This window comes from Capra hircus, chromosome 2 (genome assembly GCF_001704415.2).
Source record: "Capra hircus breed San Clemente chromosome 2, ASM170441v1, whole genome shotgun sequence".
Lineage (NCBI taxonomy): Eukaryota > Metazoa > Chordata > Mammalia > Artiodactyla > Bovidae > Capra > Capra hircus.
In genome coordinates this window covers 25,400,024-25,419,920 of record NC_030809.1, presented here as the reverse complement: position 1 = coordinate 25,419,920, position 19,897 = coordinate 25,400,024, and the positions used below count along the sequence as shown (strand labels likewise).

At 40.9% G+C, this 19,897-nt stretch overlaps 1 protein-coding gene across 1 annotated transcript in view; it reads right to left on the bottom strand.

The window, feature by feature from the left end:
* The window catches only part of PAX3 (paired box 3), a 103,564-nt gene that overhangs the window by 19,248 nt on the left and 64,419 nt on the right, over positions 1-19,897 (bottom strand). The window contains exons 5-7 of the mRNA XM_005676604.3: positions 13,260-13,465; positions 3,466-3,631; positions 1,874-2,088 (exon numbers count right to left, since the gene is read on the bottom strand). Coding sequence (XP_005676661.1) covers positions 1,874-2,088; positions 3,466-3,631; positions 13,260-13,465 — 587 coding nt within the window. The remainder of the gene's footprint in view (positions 1-1,873; positions 2,089-3,465; positions 3,632-13,259; positions 13,466-19,897) is intronic.

Here is a 19,897-nt window from a genome sequence, read left to right as displayed (position 1 = left end):
ATATCCACAATATAATAAGTAAGGAGTTAGCATAATGTATAAGAGCATTGTAAAGAAACACAGGAGAAGTTGCCCAAGGAATTTTCCATTGCTTGATAATGGAATCATTCCTGCCCTACTGCCAACTCTAGAATCATAGCCAGTCTTCTTGAAATCAAGGACTAACAGTCTCAAAGTCAAGTGCTAGTACTTCCACTTAAATAACAAAGTATAATACGTGTGTTATAATACTCGACCACTGACACATGCCAAGAGAATCCTGGGTCTCACCTTACAGAGTTGAAGTTTACTTATATGCAAACTCTCAACCGAATTGTGTTCATAAAAAACTTTTCTGTGGCCTCAAACTACTTAATGTTTTAAACTGCAGAGACAACAACTACTTCTGAAGTTACTTGTAAACTGTGGGAGAAGCTTCTATGCTCGAAATGCAGGCCTTTAAACATGAATCTATTAATATAAGTCCATGATTTTCATGCAAAACCACATTCACAAATGCCAGGACTTGGAAATTAAGTCTATTAAAGTCCTGTAGGAAGCACGTCCATTGTTTTCATGTTGCTATTTTGCAGCCAAGGTTTAAAGCCACCTCTTAGTTTTTATCCCAGGATGTGCTATAGGAATCTATGAAACTTAATTACATTTACTGTTACAAAAAAGGATTTATGAACTTTTGCCTTTAGGCAGAAATGTTTATTTCATTGCCTTTGCTATTCATTCTTTTCAACTGCAACAGCTTTGAACTTTTCAGCTGCTCAGAGTTATCACCGTTATGCAGAGCCCAGGAACTCCACTCCCAAGACGCAAACCACAAGTTGAAGAAAACGAAGAAGGCAAAGATATATGAGTCCTTATTTTGGCCACCCTTTGTGCCATTAAAATCTCATTTTCTGCCTATTAGAATGCCCTCTTGGTGCTTAGGCAGTGGTGATAGTCAGTGATTAGTGTGTAATTGAGTATAATTGTCTTTTCACTTTTCATTTGTGTCATTCTGAGCTTCTCTCTGTTTTCCTAACCACCAAGAGGAAAAGGGGGGTTAAGAAAAGATAAAGCTGTTAAAACTCTCACTCTCAGCCCTGAAGAGATTCTTGATTGCAATTATAGATTGCAACCCCTTCGTGACATTTCTCCAAATTTAGCGGGCAGCTCTCCTCGCCACCTGGGCCAAGTGCTCTCTAATAAAATCAAGTGATCTGTATTTAAACAACTGCTAATAATGTCAACCCCAGACAGATGCCACATGTAGGAAATTTAACCAACCCTCTGACATGCAATTATCAAGGCAATTTATTAATATAATCTCTCAAGAAAAGCTCATAGTCCAATGCAAATTAGAAAAACAATTACAACATTCAAATTTCTATATAGTCCCAAGGAGCAGAAATTCTCCTATATTCTGCATTTATAACTCATTTATCCCAGAGTTCTGCAGCCATCAGATGGGTCATTCTCCACACAACTTGTTAACTTTCTCTCTGAAAATTATAGAAAAGCTGTGGTGTTTTCTTATTAAGCATTCTTGCTCACAACCCTATCAGCTGACCAAATACCATTTTTAAAAATATGTGTGAACTTCTTACCCAAAACCCAGAACTACTACGTGTGGAGCAGATGACACCTTGACAACTAAGTATAAACAGAAAATCTCCCTAATTATGATAAAAGTGGCTTGAATTTTAAGTCTAAGCTCTAACTTTTGATACAGCCCATAAGAAGGGTGGAGAGAAAGGAAACCAGAAAACTGAAATCATGTGGCTTGTATAAAGAATACATTATGGTTTAAATTTGGCAATTCATTATATGACTGCCTCAGGGAATTGACTATTTGGTTCTGGTATACAGCAACTCGCCTGTCTGGAAACAGGGGACTGACCTGAGGTGAAAGGCCATTGCCAATGGCGGGGTTCATGGGGTTGGAGGGCCCGGATGGAGGCACAAAGCTGTCTGTATAGCTGGAAAATCCATGCCTGGTGCTGGGGAGGCAGTAGGCAGAGCTGCTGTCCGGGTTGGAAGGAAGAGTGCTTTGGTGTACAGTGCTCGGAGGAAGCGGCTGAGGTCTGTGGACAGTGCTGCTGGGGTCCGACACGGCTGCAAGGAAGAAGGTTATCAGCCATAAATCTCCTTTGAAGGCTGGCAGAGAAGGTTCAGTGCAAAAGTTCGTAGTCACCGACCCATCAGTATATCCACTGGTCAAATAAATGTAAATTTCATACTGTACTTCTTGATATGTAAGTATAGAACCACTCCTAACAAATAGAGCCACATCTCTTCCGCACATATGTACAAGTACATAGTTTATTTATATACTTTCAAGGAACACTTAACCAGAACAGAAATTCAGAAATCACTTTAACAGTGAGAACAAACCTATATTAGTAGTGAATGTTACTAACCAACGTAAAGATTAACCAACGTAAGAATTGCATCTTAAATTTCTTATCAAATAAACTTCCAAAACACCTAAATATTAGTGTGATAATATAGTTTAAAATGCCCACAATGCTATCTTTTGCAATCCAAAATAATTTAGTCTTCTTATTTATCCCATTCACCTCTATGCAGTACACTTTTCTGCTGTTGCTAAGCTGTGTCTGACTCTTTGCAACCCTGTGGACTGTAGCCCGCCAGGCTCCTCTGTCCATGGGATTTCCCAGGCAAGAATACTGGAGTGCGTTGCCACTTCCTTCTCCAAGGGATCTTCCTAAACCAGGGATCGAACCCATGTCTCCTACGTGGCAGGCAGATTCTTTAGCACTGAGCCACCTGGAAAGCCCATGCTCTAATATAGAAGGACTTTATCAAAGTTTGCTGCTGCTGCTGCGTCGCGTCAGTCATGTCCGACTCTGTGCGACCCCATAGACGGCAGCCCACCAGGCTCCCCTGTCCCTGGGATTCTCCAGGCAAGAACACTGGAGTGGGTTGCCATTTCCTTCTCCAATGCATGAAAGTGAAAAGTGAAAGTGAAGTCACTCAGTCGTGTCCGACTCTTAGTGACCCCATGGACTGCAGCCTACCAGGCTCCTCCATCCATGGGATTTTTCCAGGCAAGAGTACTGGAGTGGGGCACCATTGCCTTCTCCGTTTACCTACCCTCAATTCCTACCCCAGTGAGGAGCCATCAGAACTTCAGTTAATTGCAGACTAGAGTACAAAGGTAGAGGTTTTAACAAAGGAAAAGCCAACTGCGTGCTTATTTTGGGAGATTGTTTTGGTTCATTGTTTGGTTTTGTTTTAAAATCCTGAAACAATATTATATTACAACACAGTTTAACTAGAGAGATTCAGACATGTCATAGAACAAACTATGTTTCTGAAAGGTGACAGGTACTTTCAGGACAGCCCGATATAATGTAACAAACATACAGACAGCCACAGGACATCACAGAAGATTTCACAGTATAAAGCAAGCAGCAGGGAACAAGACTGGGAATTACATTTTAACCCCTTGACTGCCTTCCTCCATACCTTGTGGAATAGCTGTGGGCTGGTAAGAGGTCTCTGACAGCTGGTACGTTGGCAGGGTCGGCATGGCTGTGGGAGGGAATCCCCCCGGAATGAGATGGTTGAAAGCCATCAGTTGATTGGCCCCAGCCTGCTTCCTCCATCTTGCACGGCGGTTGCTAAACCAGACCTATGGATTTAATTTAAAATTTGAGAATTTCACTGATGAAATAATAGTACATTCTTAATGAATTTTTCATGCTAAAACAGTTTAAAGGCCCCTTACTGAAAGGGCAAACAGACACAAGAGTCCTCTACCTTCTGGCTTGCATTGTCAGGGGAGAAAGGAAAGTTAGATGTCAGGGGTCAGTAGAGGGACTTCAAGGGCTTTTCAAGGTCTGGCAAGAGCCCCCACATGAACTCTGGGGTGACTATGGGGAGGGATAGCTGAGCAGAGGTGCCACTGGCACCCTCCCACCATCATGTACTACAGCACTTCAGGGGGGATCCAGGAGTCTCTATGGCCCCCTCCATGACATGTGTCCTAATTTGGCCTTGCCTACTGCACTAACCCTTGTATTTCTTAGTCTTATCAATGTGTCTGTATTTCTATGGACATTATGTGCACATCTCCTAGAGAGTCTTATAAAATTGACCAGAAGGATAAGTGGAGCTATTTTTTACCATCTCTTCCAAAATGTGAGACATTATACTGATCTTAACAGAAATTAATGTTGAAGAGGTACTTCAAGAAAAGAAAGCATTTTATCTATGAAGATCCCTTACAAAATGAGTTTGTTTTATTATTTCTTTCCATAACAGCTGTAAGCACCTATCTATTTATCAGAGGAAAAAAGGAGTAGATAAGATAGGATTCCTGAGCTCAAGGAGCTTACTGTCTTTTCTTCAAGGAATTCACAGAGTGGTCAAGGTCACCAAACTAATTGCTCACTAGAGGTAGAAGTTCCATTTTAGAAATGCAGAGAATCAGGAAAACTTTAGATGAGAGACAGAATGTCAACTCATTTTAAGTTTGGATATGATTTCAAAAAGTGGTCAGTCCAGATGGAAGAGATGATACAAGAGACCAGCATGCTTAAGAAAAGATGACTTGATTTCCCCACAGAACAAAGTTAACACTTAAACAACTTAATTCTAAATTTTAAGTCACAAAATTTTTAAAAGAGTGGAGAGAGGAATGTCTCCCTCCCTCCTTTCTTAAACAAGAAAGCCCAGTTTAATAAACATTTTACCAAGGCATCTGCTTAAACTTTTGCTATTCACTCAAGCATCTGTCTGAAAAGGAGTCTGGTCTTCTCTACCCATGCTGCAAGATACTAGTAAGGAAAGCTGTTTGAACTTCCTCAGAACACTAACATTTAATACTCCTTAAGTATCCCACAGGAAAAGAAGGTAAGTCAATATTTTCTCAAGTTGATACATAATTGAATTAGAGTTTTACTTAACTTAATAAATTGCCACCTGGGATAATAGAACCAGGAACGGCATTCAATTTCGGTTCTGGATCAATTGTGTTTTCTCACTGAAAGTCTAAGTGTCTGTTACCATGACTCCCAGAGGCATCAGGGCAAAAAAACTGTTTTCAGGGAAGTGTTTGGAACAAGCTGGCTAGCCTGAGGAGGCTGAGGGTAAGCAATGAGGGTTGTGTTCATGTCTGAGTGTACTGTCCTATCCCATGCACTGTGGTCATATTTCATAGCACATGACCTCAAGATCAACGAGGCACACCTGGCTCAAGTGAAGGGTCCTCACACTTATCTTGACCAACCCATGTGAAATGCATCTTTAGCTGCCTAGGCAGGGAGGAAAGTTGAATTTCCAAAAGTTATGATGTGACTTCACTCATTCAGACTTACTGTCACAAAACCTACTGGTGAGATTCGTTATGAAGATCTCAGAAGTTTGCCCTTCTGACATTATCAGAGCATGTCTCCAATCTCTCTGTGCCAACTTCCTGCTGTAACCTTTAGATAAGTAAACCAAATTTGATTTATCCAGTGGGTGGGCTTGGCCTGGTTACTCCATCAATCCCAACCTACTTTTGATTTATGTTCATGGTAACTCCTCCATAACCCAATTTTTAAAATAAAAAATGTCTTCATTCAGATAATAAATTAGAAGGAACATCATGACTTTCTACAAATCCCTTCAGAAGATAAACCCAAAAGGCTAGGTGTACAAGACAGTTTGGTTTTGTTTCATTTTTCCACAACGATACAAGTAAACATTGATGACATGGAATAAACCCACCAGGAGGTGGATTTATAAGTTCTTATATTTACCATACAGTATATATTATAACTACCATAAAAGACAAGGAATAGTTGGAAAGCAAATCTTTACTGAAAAACAAACCTTTAACAAGAGGTTTAAGAGTTTCCCAAAGGAAGGAATTTAAATGTTGTTTAAATTCAGGCTAAATAAATCCAGAGGGCTATTTCTGAGAGAACCAGGGCTTCCTGAGGACTAAGCTGCCTGTCTCTGGTTAACTCAGTTAACTAGAGTTTTCTATCATCTTGCCCCTGGCAGCCTCTGCATCTCCAAGAAGCAGCTGAAACTGCCAGAAGCAGAACTGAAGTAAAAATACACTGAAGTTGCAAACTGGGAAATGGTCCTTGCCTTCTTGAGGCTTTGAAACTCATAAAACACACATCTATTTTTAACAGGAAATAGGTGCCCTTGAAATCACCTTTATTTTAAGTACCCAAGCCAAGCACAATGATTCTGGGGTGCAGTTATTACCCCATCTGCGACTGAAAGACATTTCCCTGGCACTCAGAAGTTCTACCTAACTCTTCCAATATTCTATCACCTAATTCCTAACAGACAATCAAGGAATAATCTACTGAATGACATGTGTTAAGTGCATAAGACTGAAAAAAATCACTTAAAATGGGTGAAAAGTGAAAGTGTGAGTCGCTCAGTCATGTCTGACTCTTTGCAACCCCATGGACTATAGAACACCAGGGTGCTCTGTCCATGGAATTCTCCAGGCAAGAATACTGGAGTGGGTTGCCATTCCCTTCTCCAGGGGATCTTCCCAACCCAGGGATCGAACCTAGGTCTCCAGCATTGCAGGGAGATTCTTTACCACCTGAGCCACCAGGGAAGTCCCAAAATCGGTAGAAGGTATTTATGATTTGGTTTTTACAATGACTAGAAGCTTTTCTTTGTTTTGAAAAGAGTAACAATAGCAACAATCTGGCCTTTGAGGTTCTAGAGGAGAGTATGAGTGTTCCACCAATTTCTTAGCCAGTAGGGCAGAAGGAACAAGTTTACAAAGTCAGCTTGTGCTTGTTGTTCAGTCAGTAAGTCATGTCTGACTCTGCGACCCCATGGACTGTAGCCTGCCAGGCTCCTCTGTCCTTCACTATCTACCAGGGTTTGCTCAAATTTATGTGCATTAAGTTGGTGATGCTATCTAACAGTCTCATACTCCGCTACCCTCTTCTCCTTTTGCCTTCAGTCTTTTCCATCTCAGAGTCTGCTACCTTCCTGTTAAATGTCACTTTACAATCTCTAATTCAGTGTGATTTCACTCTCCCCAGCATTACCTGGCCTTCCACATCACATTTCGCATAGTAAGGAAGTGGGGCAGGAGGCATATACTAGTGGATAACTACTATCAGGCACAGTTGTTTATAATTGTCTGTGCAATATCACACAACATCAGAACCTTCCCTTGAAGCAAGTTTTTATTTCGTTTGATGAACTGCAGCCTGGTTCAGTTTCACCTGCTCCCTGAATCTTTCCATGCTTGTATGTCTCTCTTCATGCTTTTGGAAATGATCTTCAGGTCCATTCTGGAGTAACATAACATCCGATGATTTTTTGAAGCAAAATTGAAATTGATTGAAAGATTACTATTATATCACAATAACTAGGGGGAAAAGATAATCACAAAAGAATAGGTTTTTATAAATTTTCCTCTTCCTGAATAAAATAAGTGACCAATTTGTTCTCAGCAATAAAAGCTGGATAAAAACTCAGTATTTTAAAAAATACAGTCATACTTTACATTCACATGGGAGCAATGCAGGCAAGAGTTGAATCCCAGCTTTTCCTGTCCCTCACTACCTCTGTAACCTTGAAAAATTTGCTTAACGTCTGTGGGCCTCTGTTTTCTCATCTACTAAATGGGAGGAAAAAAAACTCCTTCACAGGATTAAATGAGACAACATGAACAATTAAATGAGACAATACAAACAAAGCTTGTAAAAGAATACTGTTTAATGAATCGCGAGTCCATGTCTGACGTAGGGTGCAGCTTGCTTGGGGCTGGTGCATGGGGATGACCCAGAGAGATGCTGTGGGGAGGGAGGTGGGAGGGGGGTTCATGTTTGGGAACGCATGTAAGAATTAAAGATTTTAAAATTTAAAAAAAAATAAAAAATTTAAAAAAAAAAAAGTGTGTTCAGTAAATGTTAGGTATTAAGTAAAAATGTCACATTGAGAAATACAAGAATTAAAGCCTTTGTTTTCTGAGTTCTGTCTATAGCCAAAGCCTTTCATGCCCCTGAGCAAGCAGGAAAGTGCCCAAATAACACCTCAAATAATTGAAAGCCAGTCTGGCTTGAACGGAGGCTTAGGTCCAAATTGTTTCCAAGTTTCATGGATTAGTGCTAATTGTCCCATGGTGTAAGCCTAATTTTGCTCTCAATAAATTACTGGTTCACATTTTTGGTGTGGTCCTCAAAAGCAATCTAACCTACATTATTCCAGATGGGTTATTTCAAATACAGTTTGAAAAATGGGAAGAGAGTGTAATGGTTAACCCTTAGAATTTACAACAAGATTACAAAATGTTTCTTTAACTACCAGAGGTGATACTAAAGTGTCAATTACAGTACTTTCCAAGTAGGTAAATTCAGTGTCCTGACAATCTGCTTGTTCCCTGGAACTTCTTACTCACACTCCACCCGCCCAGCCCTCCTACCACAGCTGCTACCCAGCCTTGACCACCATGTAGAGAGCAGGCTGGGGAGAGGACAGTCCAGGCTGACAAGAAGAAATGCCATGCTGCCGTGAATATCACACATGAGGGCATACACAACTTTATACATCACAAGAGCAAACTGTGGCAGAGAATGGTATGATGACCGCATTTTTGCTTCCTTATGGAGCTCAGGGCCAAATATTTCATACCTATCTTAACTTCTGAACTACAAAGATCTGTTAGATGGTTTTAAACCATCACTGGGCTTCCATGAGAATCCCAAATTATCAGTGTTAGAAGGGTCCTGAGAGACCATGCATCTTAGGGGCTTTTAATTAATGAAATGATCAAGGGGTGGTAATTTGTAAGAATATGAGGAAAGCTAGTGGCCCTCTCCCTACCTCACACTTGTGTGCACACACACACAGGCAAAAGCAGAACATCTGTGTACAAATGTCAAGTTTCCCAGGTCTCCTGAAGTCCATTCATGATTATCCTAGTCATTCATGGACCCAGCCTAAGGCCATCTGATCTAAATCCCATATTTTAAAAATAAAATTAAAAAAAATGAAGCCCAGTAGGATTAGAGCAAAATTAAGTGACTAGCTCGACAAAACCCTTTGGATAAAGCTGAGACCAAAACCCACATCTTCTGACTCCTAGTTAAATCCTTTTTTCCATAAGCAGCTTCCTTTCCTGTCTTCCATTACCTGGGTGGCAAGAATACTTGCCTGCTTCATACAGTTCTTGGCTGGAATATTTACTAAAACTTTTACACATCATAAGTGTTTGCAAGTCATTTCTTACAAAATTGTAGTTTTTGCCATTATTTTCATAATAACAGCTACCAGGGAGATGAATTCAGCGAATTAGGCCTTTGCTGTACAGTAATTCTTAGATTGTGTCCTCAGATTCAGCCCTGATAAACATAACATAGTTATTGTTCAAACAAATTTTTTTCAAATACTGACAAAGGTCTACGTTATTAAAGCTTTAATCTCATCTTTATCCACAAGAGCTTAGAAATTTTCTTCCATGGAGGGAGGGGAATGTAGACACATTTGGGTTTTTTTTTTTTTTTTTTTTTTTGATTTGGTGTTGGGTTTTCCCAGGTGCCCCAAATTAAACTAACACATTCTCTGGCTATCACTCAACCTGAACTGACGCTGCTACTGCTTTCCCAGATCCTTCTAAAAACTAAAGGATTTTGTTCTGGCATTTTAATCAGTGATTAACTACTCCCTTCTTTTTCCTGCTGGGTTAAGTAAAAGATCCATATGCCGGGTGTTGTAGGGAATTTGTTAGGCTGTAGATCATAGCTGTGGTGCAAGACATGATGCGTCTCAAGGGAACTAATGAAACCATAAGGAATGTAAAGAGTCACCGGGTTAAAGCCACATTAGGACAGCTGTTAGGTTAATGAGGGCCCTGCTTTGGAGAGGGGGTCACTGTACAGAAAAATATGAACCACCCTTTATTGGTTTGATCCCCTGTCCTCTGGAAGTTAATGAGCCATTCTTGCTCTCCTCCACATTTCCTGAACCAGATGCGAGTGTCCGGCGCTGTACAAGCTGCACGCGGTTGAGATGAATTCTGTCCCCACGTACTGGTCTTTGGCGAATGCAACAAGCAGACAGAGAAACAGGGAACACTCTTCTCAGTTTTCTATCGCTCTCTTTGTTTGATTTCTTTAAATCCAAAGTTTATTTTTTGACTCTGAGTTCAGAACTGATCTCCAGTCTGTCTTAAGGGCAGACCCAGTATGTGGGCTTGGCCAGCCTAGGGAGATAGGGACCAGGGCACTCAATAAAGGTTTGCCAAAAGAAAGGAAGAATGAATGGACCTCAACTTCACATTTAAACTGGGTGATCACAGAACTATAATAAAAGCAAGCAGATTTGATATAAATAATACATATAGCATTGTTATATAATTATAATATGTACACTGTATATGTTACTATAAATAATATATTATGATCATACATTATATATGCTATATAAATATGATACATGAGTATATGTTACTATAAATAATATGTGATATATACATACATCATGATTTGTGGCTGAAAAAGTGTTAGTCATTCAGTCGTATATGACTCTTTGAGACACCATGTACTGTAATCTGCCAGGCTCCTCTGTCCATGGGATTCTCCAGGCAAGAGTACTGGAGTGGGTTACCATTCCTTTCTCAAGGGGATCTTCCCAACCCAGGAATCTAATTCAGGTCTCCTGTATAGCAGGCAGATTCTTTACCATCTAAGCCACCAGGGAAGCCCAGTTTGTGGTTAGAAGTGGTCATTTCTGGGAAGGAGCACTATATCCCAGTGTATTAAATACAGGGATTGAATAGGTCCAGCTGTAAAACATTTGTGCTATAAATCCCAGCATATCTGGGACTCTTCGCTGCGTGTGCCTCCAGCTCACACAATCAGATGCCTACATTCCACCTTTCACAGCAGTTCTCTCCTTTCCATTCCCACTGCCACTGATCTATTTCATGTCCACCACCTTCAATGCCCTTTGCATTAAGTTTAGCTGCCTTGCCTGAAACCCAAGCTCTCCACAAAATGTATGTAAGCACTCAAAATTTCACTATTTTTTTATGGACCACCCCTACAGTCCACAGAGTGCCTGGTACATAACAAGGATCCCTGAAGTGGTGAGTGAATAACAAGAATTGACACACCTCTCTATATGTTATGTCTGATAGAATCATATTCTGCCTAGAATAACTGAAGTTAAGAATGCACATTTCCTAAGTACCAAAAAATAAGCACTAAGAAAGGACCCTGATGCTGGGAAAAATTGAAGGCAAGAGGAGAAGGGGGCGACAGAGGATGAAATGGTTGGATGGCATCTCTGATTCGATGAACGTGAATTTGAGCAAACTCCAGGAGCTAGTGAAGAACTGGCATGCTGTAGTTCATGGGGCTGCAAAGAGTCAGACAAGACTTAGCGACTGAACAAAAACAGCAAGAATACAAAGAAAGCAAACAGATTTCCAATCAGCTTCCTTCCTGCCACCCTACCACTCCCTCTATTTAACCAAACTAAACTATTCACTGTTTCTTCAACATGGCTAGAGTGAAAATGAAAGTTCATCTGACATGTAACTTGTGTGCGTCCAGCCCTCTGTGCTTCTGCTCATTATTCTGTGTTACTAAAATGCTCTCCCACCTGCCCTGCCCATTCAATATCTATCTAGACCCAGAAGTCCATCTGAACCCTCCCTTCTTCATGAGCCCCCCTTTTTTACCCCAAAAAGATCTCACACCTTTCCTCCTCTCAGCTCTCACTGCACTTCATCTCTAATATACTTATCATATCAGCTTTGCTTTCAAATTATTTGTGTGTTTTTATTACCCCATTGAACACTAGTTCCTTGAGAAATTTGTCCTCATTCTTCTTGGTGTTCCTTGACTTTCCAGCACTGTGATGATCAGATAGAAAGTCAAGCTGAGAAAAGCAATCTGACTTGGCTCTGCAGACTATAAGAGGCTATTCCAGAACAATCTGTGATGGGAGAGATAGTTAGATGCATAGGGGAAAGTGTCAATCAATCTAGAGATCACATCAACTGCCAAGTTCGCTGCTGAGTCCTCAGTCTCACTCTGACCATGAAAGTCAAGTATCTGGGAATAACATGACATTTCCGGATAAGGTGACTTTAACTCCTGGGCCAGTAAAGAATTCCAGGATACCCTGAAGCACTTGTAATCTTTCCAGCAGTGCTTTTCTACCTTGGGGAGACTGTTCATCATTCATAATGAAATATTACTTGATCACCCAATAGAAACAAATTACACCAAAGTAGCCTTTCTCCAGGGTTCAGAACACTTCTAAGTTGAAAAGGTAATTTTACATGTTCTTAAAATAATACAGTTACTTGAAAAGCTTCTAGACTTAAAGAAAAGGATTTTACCTTCTACAACTTTGCACTTCTTCATGACTAAATGGCTACAGAGAGGAAATATATGGGATCCAATTACCGTGATCACTTACTAGCTACATGACTTTGGGTAGTTACTTCAATGCTCTGAGTCTGTTTCCTCATCTATAAATTGGGGATATTCATAGTACCAACCTAGGGTCTTAATGATAAGTAAATGAATTAATCCACACAAAGCATTTAGCACAGTGCCCACACAACAACCACTCAAAACTTCGTTGTTGTCCATGTACCACCCCCCAAATCTATGCATTCCCTGGTACATAACAAGGATATCTGAAATGATGCATGAGTAACATGAATTGACATTGTTCTCTGTATTACATCTGATACGATTATTAACACATTCTCCTCGTAATGACGACCAAAGTCTAAAATAAGAACATACATTTTCATAAATACAAAATATACTAAGAATAGAAGGAAAGCTAATTAAATAGATCACAGTTTTAAATCAATGCATATAAAATACTCGTATCAAACAATGTGACAGAAAAGCCAAATATAGCCATCATATCAATAATTGGACTTACCGAACTAGTAAGAGGAAAAAGAACATTTTCTGACTTACTGGTTAGCATAGTAAAATGTTGCTGTATCCCACAGACATACCTTGAGGAAAGGGGCAGGGGCGGGGGGAGGGGGGAGGAGCAGTGGTGGGAGGTGGTTGGACCACACAAGTGCAAATAAAAAGAAAAAAGAGATCATGATATTGTTATCATGACAAGGCAAAATGTAAAGGAAAGAAATCAGAAAGGGAGAACTTCAGAATGTGAGAGGCTACCATTCACAATGAAGGACCATTCCTAACATAGTTACTTTCTTGGTTTGAAGTAAACCTTAGAGAAGAAGATGCTCTTGCTCCCTGTCTGGGTTTACGCAGCATGGGATGTTGGGACATTGGTACCTGTACTCGGGCCTCCGTAAGCTTTGCCCTCTGGGCCAGTTCCTCCCTGGTGTAAATATCAGGATAGTGGGTCCTCTCAAAAGCCCGCTCCAGTTCTTCAAGCTGTTCTGCTGTGAAGGTGGTGCGGCTCCGGCGCTGTTTCCTCTTGAGGGGCAAGTCTGGTTCAGAGTCGATGTCAGAGCCTTCATCTGATTGGGGTGCCGAGGCTAAAAAGCACAGGAGAAAAGAGGTGATCTAATGTGTGTCAACAAACAAGTCGATGGAGTTCCCTGCTAGCCTAATGGTTAGGATTCTGGACTGTCACTGCCAGGGCCCAGGTTTGATCCCTGGTCAGGCAACTGAGATCCTGAAAGCCACTTGCTGGGGCCAAAACATGGGTGGGGGGCGGGGGGAAGTATGACCAAAATATAATGACTCAAATCCTAAAGTACACTGCTAAAGTCAACCCATGGACACCAAGCCCCTCCTTGCAGAAGTACATTAAAAAGTATTTAATCTCTTTTCCAACCCCATCTCCAGGCTCCCCCAGGCAGAAATAATTGCTCTCTGCATCTGTCATTCTAAGTGCATTACAAGCTCTTAAAAAGCAAGGAGAGGCTGCCTCCATTTTTTCTGCCCCTCAGCCTTAGCATTTAATGGATACTTGGTTCTTGTCCAATATGAATCACATTTAATTTGGTTCCTGATAAATTTTCACCAGCTTTTAGACCAGGAGAAAATTTGTCAATGAGTGATTTTTAAAAATAAATATTCCAAAACTGACTTTGTATCTAAAAAGGCAATAAGAGTAAACTATCACAAGAATCCTATAAATTTCTGGACTGTACCAGTCTTATTGACATTGTACAGGAGACAGGAATCAAGACCATCCCCAAGAAAAAGAAATACAAAAAAGAAAAATCGCTTTCTGAGGAGGCCTTACAAATAGCTATGAAAAGAAGGGAAGCAAAAAGCAAAGGGGAAAAGGAAAGATATATCCATCTGAATGCACAGTTCCAAAGAATAGCAAGAAGAGATAAGAAAGCCTTCCTCAGAGATCAATGCAAATAGAGGAAAAGAACAGAATGGGAAAGACTAGAGATGTCTTCAAGAAAATTAGAGATACCAAGGGAATATTTTATGCAAAGATGGGCTCAATAAAGGACAGAAATCATAGGGACCTAACATAAGAAGAAGATACTAAGAAGAGGTGGCAAGATTACACAGAAGAACTGTACAAAAAAGATCTTCATGACCCAGATAATAATGATGGTATGATCACTCACCTAGAGCCAGACATCCTGGAATGTGAAGTCAAGTGGGCCTTAGAAAGCATCACTACAAACAAAGCTAGTGGAGGTGATGGAATTCCAGTTCAGCTGTTTCAAATCCTGAAAGATGATGCTGTGAAAGTGCTGCACTCAATATGCCAGCAACTTTGGAAAACTCAGCAGTGGCCACAGGACTGGAAAAGGTCAGTTTTCATTCCAATCCCAAAGAAAGGCAATGCCAAAGACTGCTCAAACTACCACACAATTACACTCATCTCACACACTAGTAAAGTAATGCTTAAAATTCTCCAAGCCAGGCTTTAGCAATACGTGAACCATGAACTTCCAGATGTTCAAGCTGGTTTTAGAAAAGGCAGAGGAACCAGAGATAAAATTGCCAACATCTGCTGCATCATCAAGAAAGCAAGAGAGTTCCAGAAAAACATATACTTCTGCTTTATTGACTATGCCAAAGCCTTTGACTGTGTGGATCACAATAAACTGTGAAAAATTCTGAAAGAGATGGGAATACCAGACCACCTGCCTCCTGAGAAATCTGTATGCAGGTCAGGAAGCAAGAGTTAGGACTGGACATGGAACAACAGACTGGTTCCAAATAGGAAAAGGAGTACGTCAAGGCTGTATATTGTCACCCTGTTTATTTAACTTATACGCAGAGTAAGTACATCATGAGAAACGCTGGACTGGAGGAAGCACAAGCTGGAATCAAGATTGCCAGGAGAAATATCAATAACTTCAGATATGCAGATGACACCACCCTTATGACAGAAAATGAAGAACTAAAGAGCCTCTTATGAAGATGAAAGAGGAGAGTGAAAAAGTTGGCCTAAAGTTCAACATTCAGAAAACGGATATCATGGCATCTGGTCCCATCACTTCATGGCAAATAGATGGGGAAACAGTGGAAACAGTGTCAGACTTAATTTTGGGGGGCTCCAAAATCACTGCAGATGGTGACTGCAGCCATGAAATTGAAAGACACTTACTCCTTGGAAGGAAAGTTATGACCAACCTAGACAGCATATTCAAAAACAGAGACATCACTTTGCCAACAAAGGTCTGTCTAGTCAAGGCTATGGTTTTTCCTGTGGTCATGTATGGATGTGAGAGTTGGACTACAAAGAAAGCTGAGCGCCAAAGAATTGATGCTTCTGAACTGTGGTGTTGGAGAAGACTCTTGAGAGTCCCTTGGACTGCAAGGAGATCCAACCAGTCCATCCTAAAGGAGATCAGTCCTGGGTGTTTATTGGAAGGACTGATATTGAAGCTGAAACTCCAATACTTTGGCCACCTCATGCGAAGAGCTGACTCATTTGAAAAGACCCTGATGCTGGGAAAGATTGAGGGCAGGAGGAGAAGGGGATGCCAGAGGATGAGATGGCTGGATGGCATCCCCAACTCGATGGACATGTGTTTGGGTGGACTCCAGGAGTTGGTGATGGACAGGGACGCCTGGTGTGCTGCAGTTCATGGGGTCGCAAAGAGTCGGACACAACTGAGTGACTGAACTGAACTGAACTGACCACTCCTTATAAGAAAAACCATGTTAAATTTACTATCTCATTACCAGATATTAAGAAATGCTTTAAGGGGAGTTTAGATATTCTTAATGTAAGTCTCAAGAACAGACGCAGGAAGAAACAGGCATAGTCTAGTGAATTGTTTCTAAACAGAGATTCAGAATCTGGATCTCTGCTAATGGATAGGCAGCTGCTCAGAACAGCTGCCTAATTTGAGGCATAAACTGACAGTAAAGAATCTGCCTGTAGTGCAGAGGATGGGTTCTATCCCTGGGTCAGGAAGATCCCCTGGAGAAGGGAACGGCAACCCAGTCCAGTATTCTTGCCTGGAGAACCCCATGAACAGAGGAGCCTGGCAGCCTATACTGCCCACGGGGTCGCAAAAAGTCGAATATGACTGAGAGACTTAGTGGATAAACCAGTAAACAATCCACCAGCCAAGTTTAAAAAATTTTAAAAAATAGAGTGATACCAGTACTCTAACTTGAGGAATCCAGTGCAAAAATGAAAATGCAGGACCCTAAAGTCACATCAGTCGTGTCCGACTCTGTGCGACCCCATAGACAGCAGCCCACCAGGCTCCCCCGTCCCTGGGATTCTCCTGGCAAGAACACTGGAGTGGGTTGCCATTTCCTTCTCCAGCGCATGAAAGTGAAAAATGAAAGTGAAGTCGCTCAGTCGTGTCCGACTCTTCACGACCCCATGGACTGTAGCCTACCAGGCTCCTCTGCCCATGGGATTTTCCAGGCAAGAGTACTGGAGCGGGGTGCCATTGCCTTCTCCGATGTTCAAAAGTTAATCATGAATTTCAAGATGGTAACAACAGAGCATAAAACTAAGCACAGGGCCCCTCTCTGCACAGGGGGCCCTGGGTGACTGAATAGGTCACATGGCCCTGAAGCCAGCCTTGCTGCAGCCCCCTCCACCAAAGCTTGAATTTGTCTGTGTATGAGCATGTTCAGGGAAGACCTTCCAAACTGAGTATGCAGATGCCTAAGAAAGAGGAGCAGGAGCTGGGAAATTAAGTATAAATTCGTATTTGTGATGCAATTTGGTGTGTGTGACATGTAACAGTAACCGAGCACCTGTTGGCCAACAGCAGGTTCTGCAGTTTGAGGACGCATCACAGAGCGGTTCTCAGCAGGAGAGCAGTCCTCTTTCAGAGTCCTGGGCCTCAGGGCAGTGGCAGAGGCCGTCAGGGGGCTGTCAGGCCATAAACTCTGAGCACAGCGCAGGAGCTGGAGCCACCGTGCTCCTGAACATATCCAAATGCACTCAGAAAATGCCCCTAACAACTGGGGGACCCTCTGGGGAAAGGGCCTATGTTTGCTGCCAGCCAGAAAATTGTAGATTACTAATGGGCTTTCCAGGTGGCAGAGTGGTAAAGAATCCACCTGCCAGTGCAGGAGATGAAAAAGACGTGGATTTGATCCCTGGGTCAGGAAGACTCCCTGGAGAAGGAAATGGCAACCCACTCCAGTATTCTAGACTGGAAAATCCCATGGACAGAGCAGCCTGGTGGGCTACAGTTCATGGAGTTGCAAACAGCGGGACGTGACTAAGTAGACATACACAATGTCAAGGTAATTCTTTGCCCCCTCAGGCCAGAGGACCTGGGGAAATGCAAGGGGCGCTAGAAGCGATCTTAAAATGTACTATCTCCTACAATACCAATTTTCTTTTCTCTTGAGCTCAAAACTTAATTCTGCCCCATGGAAATTTTAAATTTCATTCAACTTTAGAAGAAGCTATAATTTGCCCCAAAACAGTACCCATACAAAAGAACTGATAAATATAATTCTAAGCTTTCTTTTATTTTAATACTTCTACATTTTATTCACATTCAAATACTGTGAAATTAAGAAAGTAAATCAATAATATATAGGACAAATTAAAGAAAACCAATTCTGGTATATAAAAGCAAAAGGTAATTATATAATGCTGTACTGTATATTGGCCATTATGCTTGGTTTTTCAATTATGTTATCTAATTTAATATAAAATGGTTTAATTTAATATAAATCTTATTTTAGGATATTTTCACATTAACTGAAAGAAAGAAACATAGACTTTCTTTAAGTATGGGAATATTTTACAGGAGTATTAACATGCTGACTGCATGCCGCAGTCCATGGGGTCGCAAAGAGTCGGACTCAACTTAGCAACTGAACAACAAACATCAACTTGCTAAAAAAATATGTTGTGCACTGCATGCTAAACTTAAAAAGCAGCCAGTACAACTTACATGTGTCTACCTTTAATAAATGTGAACCAAATTAGAAGAATAATAATTTGTGCATAATTGTAGGGCCGCTGCTGCTGCTAAGTCGCTTCAGTCGTGTCCGACTCTGTGCAGTCCCATAGACAGCAGCCTACCAGGCTCCCCCGTCCCTGGGATTCTACAGGCAAGAACACTGGAGTGTGTTCCCATTTCCTTCTCCAAATTGTAGGGCAGTGGTTCTCAAACCTCTGGAGCATGAGAACCACTGGTTAAACTTATTAAAACTCAGATGGCTGTCCCTTCCTCTGATTTCATTGGTACAGAATGGGCTCTGAGAAGTCACATTTCTAACACATTCCCTGGTGACTGATGCTGATTTTACTGATCCTGGACTCACACTTTGAGAACCATCTCTATAGAATATTCCAGACTAGTTATTTGCTTCCCCTGCAAAATTCCCGAGTATATAAAATATTTTCCACCACAATTTATCCCAAAACTTGCCCCTACTTGCCCCTTCAATTATAAATAATATACTTAAGAAACAAATTACTCATCCCCCTAAGAAGAAAATAAATTTTTATAAAATGTATTCTTTCCATGCTTTCAGTTTTTGTTGCCTTGACTTTTTTGTCTAACATGAATTCAAGTAAAAAACTCGACAGCATTTAAGAACTGACCTAAATCTCTCCTCTGCCTGTGAGAACTTTAAATCTTTGCTTGCACTTTCTCTTACTCTGATCCCATTAGGATAATAGTATGTGGAAATTTTCATGTTTCCTTTGGGAGTCTCTGGGGCTATTAAATCCTCCCAAGTAAATATGATGTGCCATGCACTGTCAGGTCAATTAATCAAAATCATCACTAGTTTCTGGAGAAAAATGGCTGCTTAGATGTAAAAGAACCAGCCAGAGTTAATTGTGAGGGTCAAGACCACTGTTTCAACTTAACAGTTAATACCTGCCCACCTCTACCCCTCCCAGAATATAAACTCTGTGAGCTGAAGTCCCTTCCTTTGCCTTGTTCATTGCTAGAACTACTGCTGAAACATAATATGTGCTCAATAAATACATGCTGAATGGCTAGAAGTACAGGAGAAAAATTAAGTTTTGAACTAAAATTTACTTCTCTGCCATCATTTTAGATCTTTAAAATGGAAATTCTGCTCTTTTGAGTCACCCACCATTTAGATGAGCTTTGAGGGTGGAGGTTTTGAATCCTTAAAAAGTACTTGAAAATTGTTGCAAGCATTTGAATGCAATTGAATTTTTTCTGAGGAATAATTATCAATTAAGAGAGGATTTTTTTTTAAAAAGGTGAGGAACTATCAACCACCAGTGATGAAAAAGACTCAGAATATCTAAGAGTTCAATAGGACAGCCTTCACCACCAAAAATAAATTTTTCTTTAACAAGTTAGCAAATTACTACTTTTATTTCTAGACTAGTTATTCAAAAGCAATAAAAAGGTTCCATCTAACTAGGAAAAACTCCAAACAGTATAATTTCAAAGGCACTGAGGAAACAATTTGCCTGATTTTTCTGCTGGAAAATTATCCGAACAAACTGATCATTTTTGACACTGTGAAGCCACAGTCTTACAAGCTAATTCTAACTTTTCCCCATC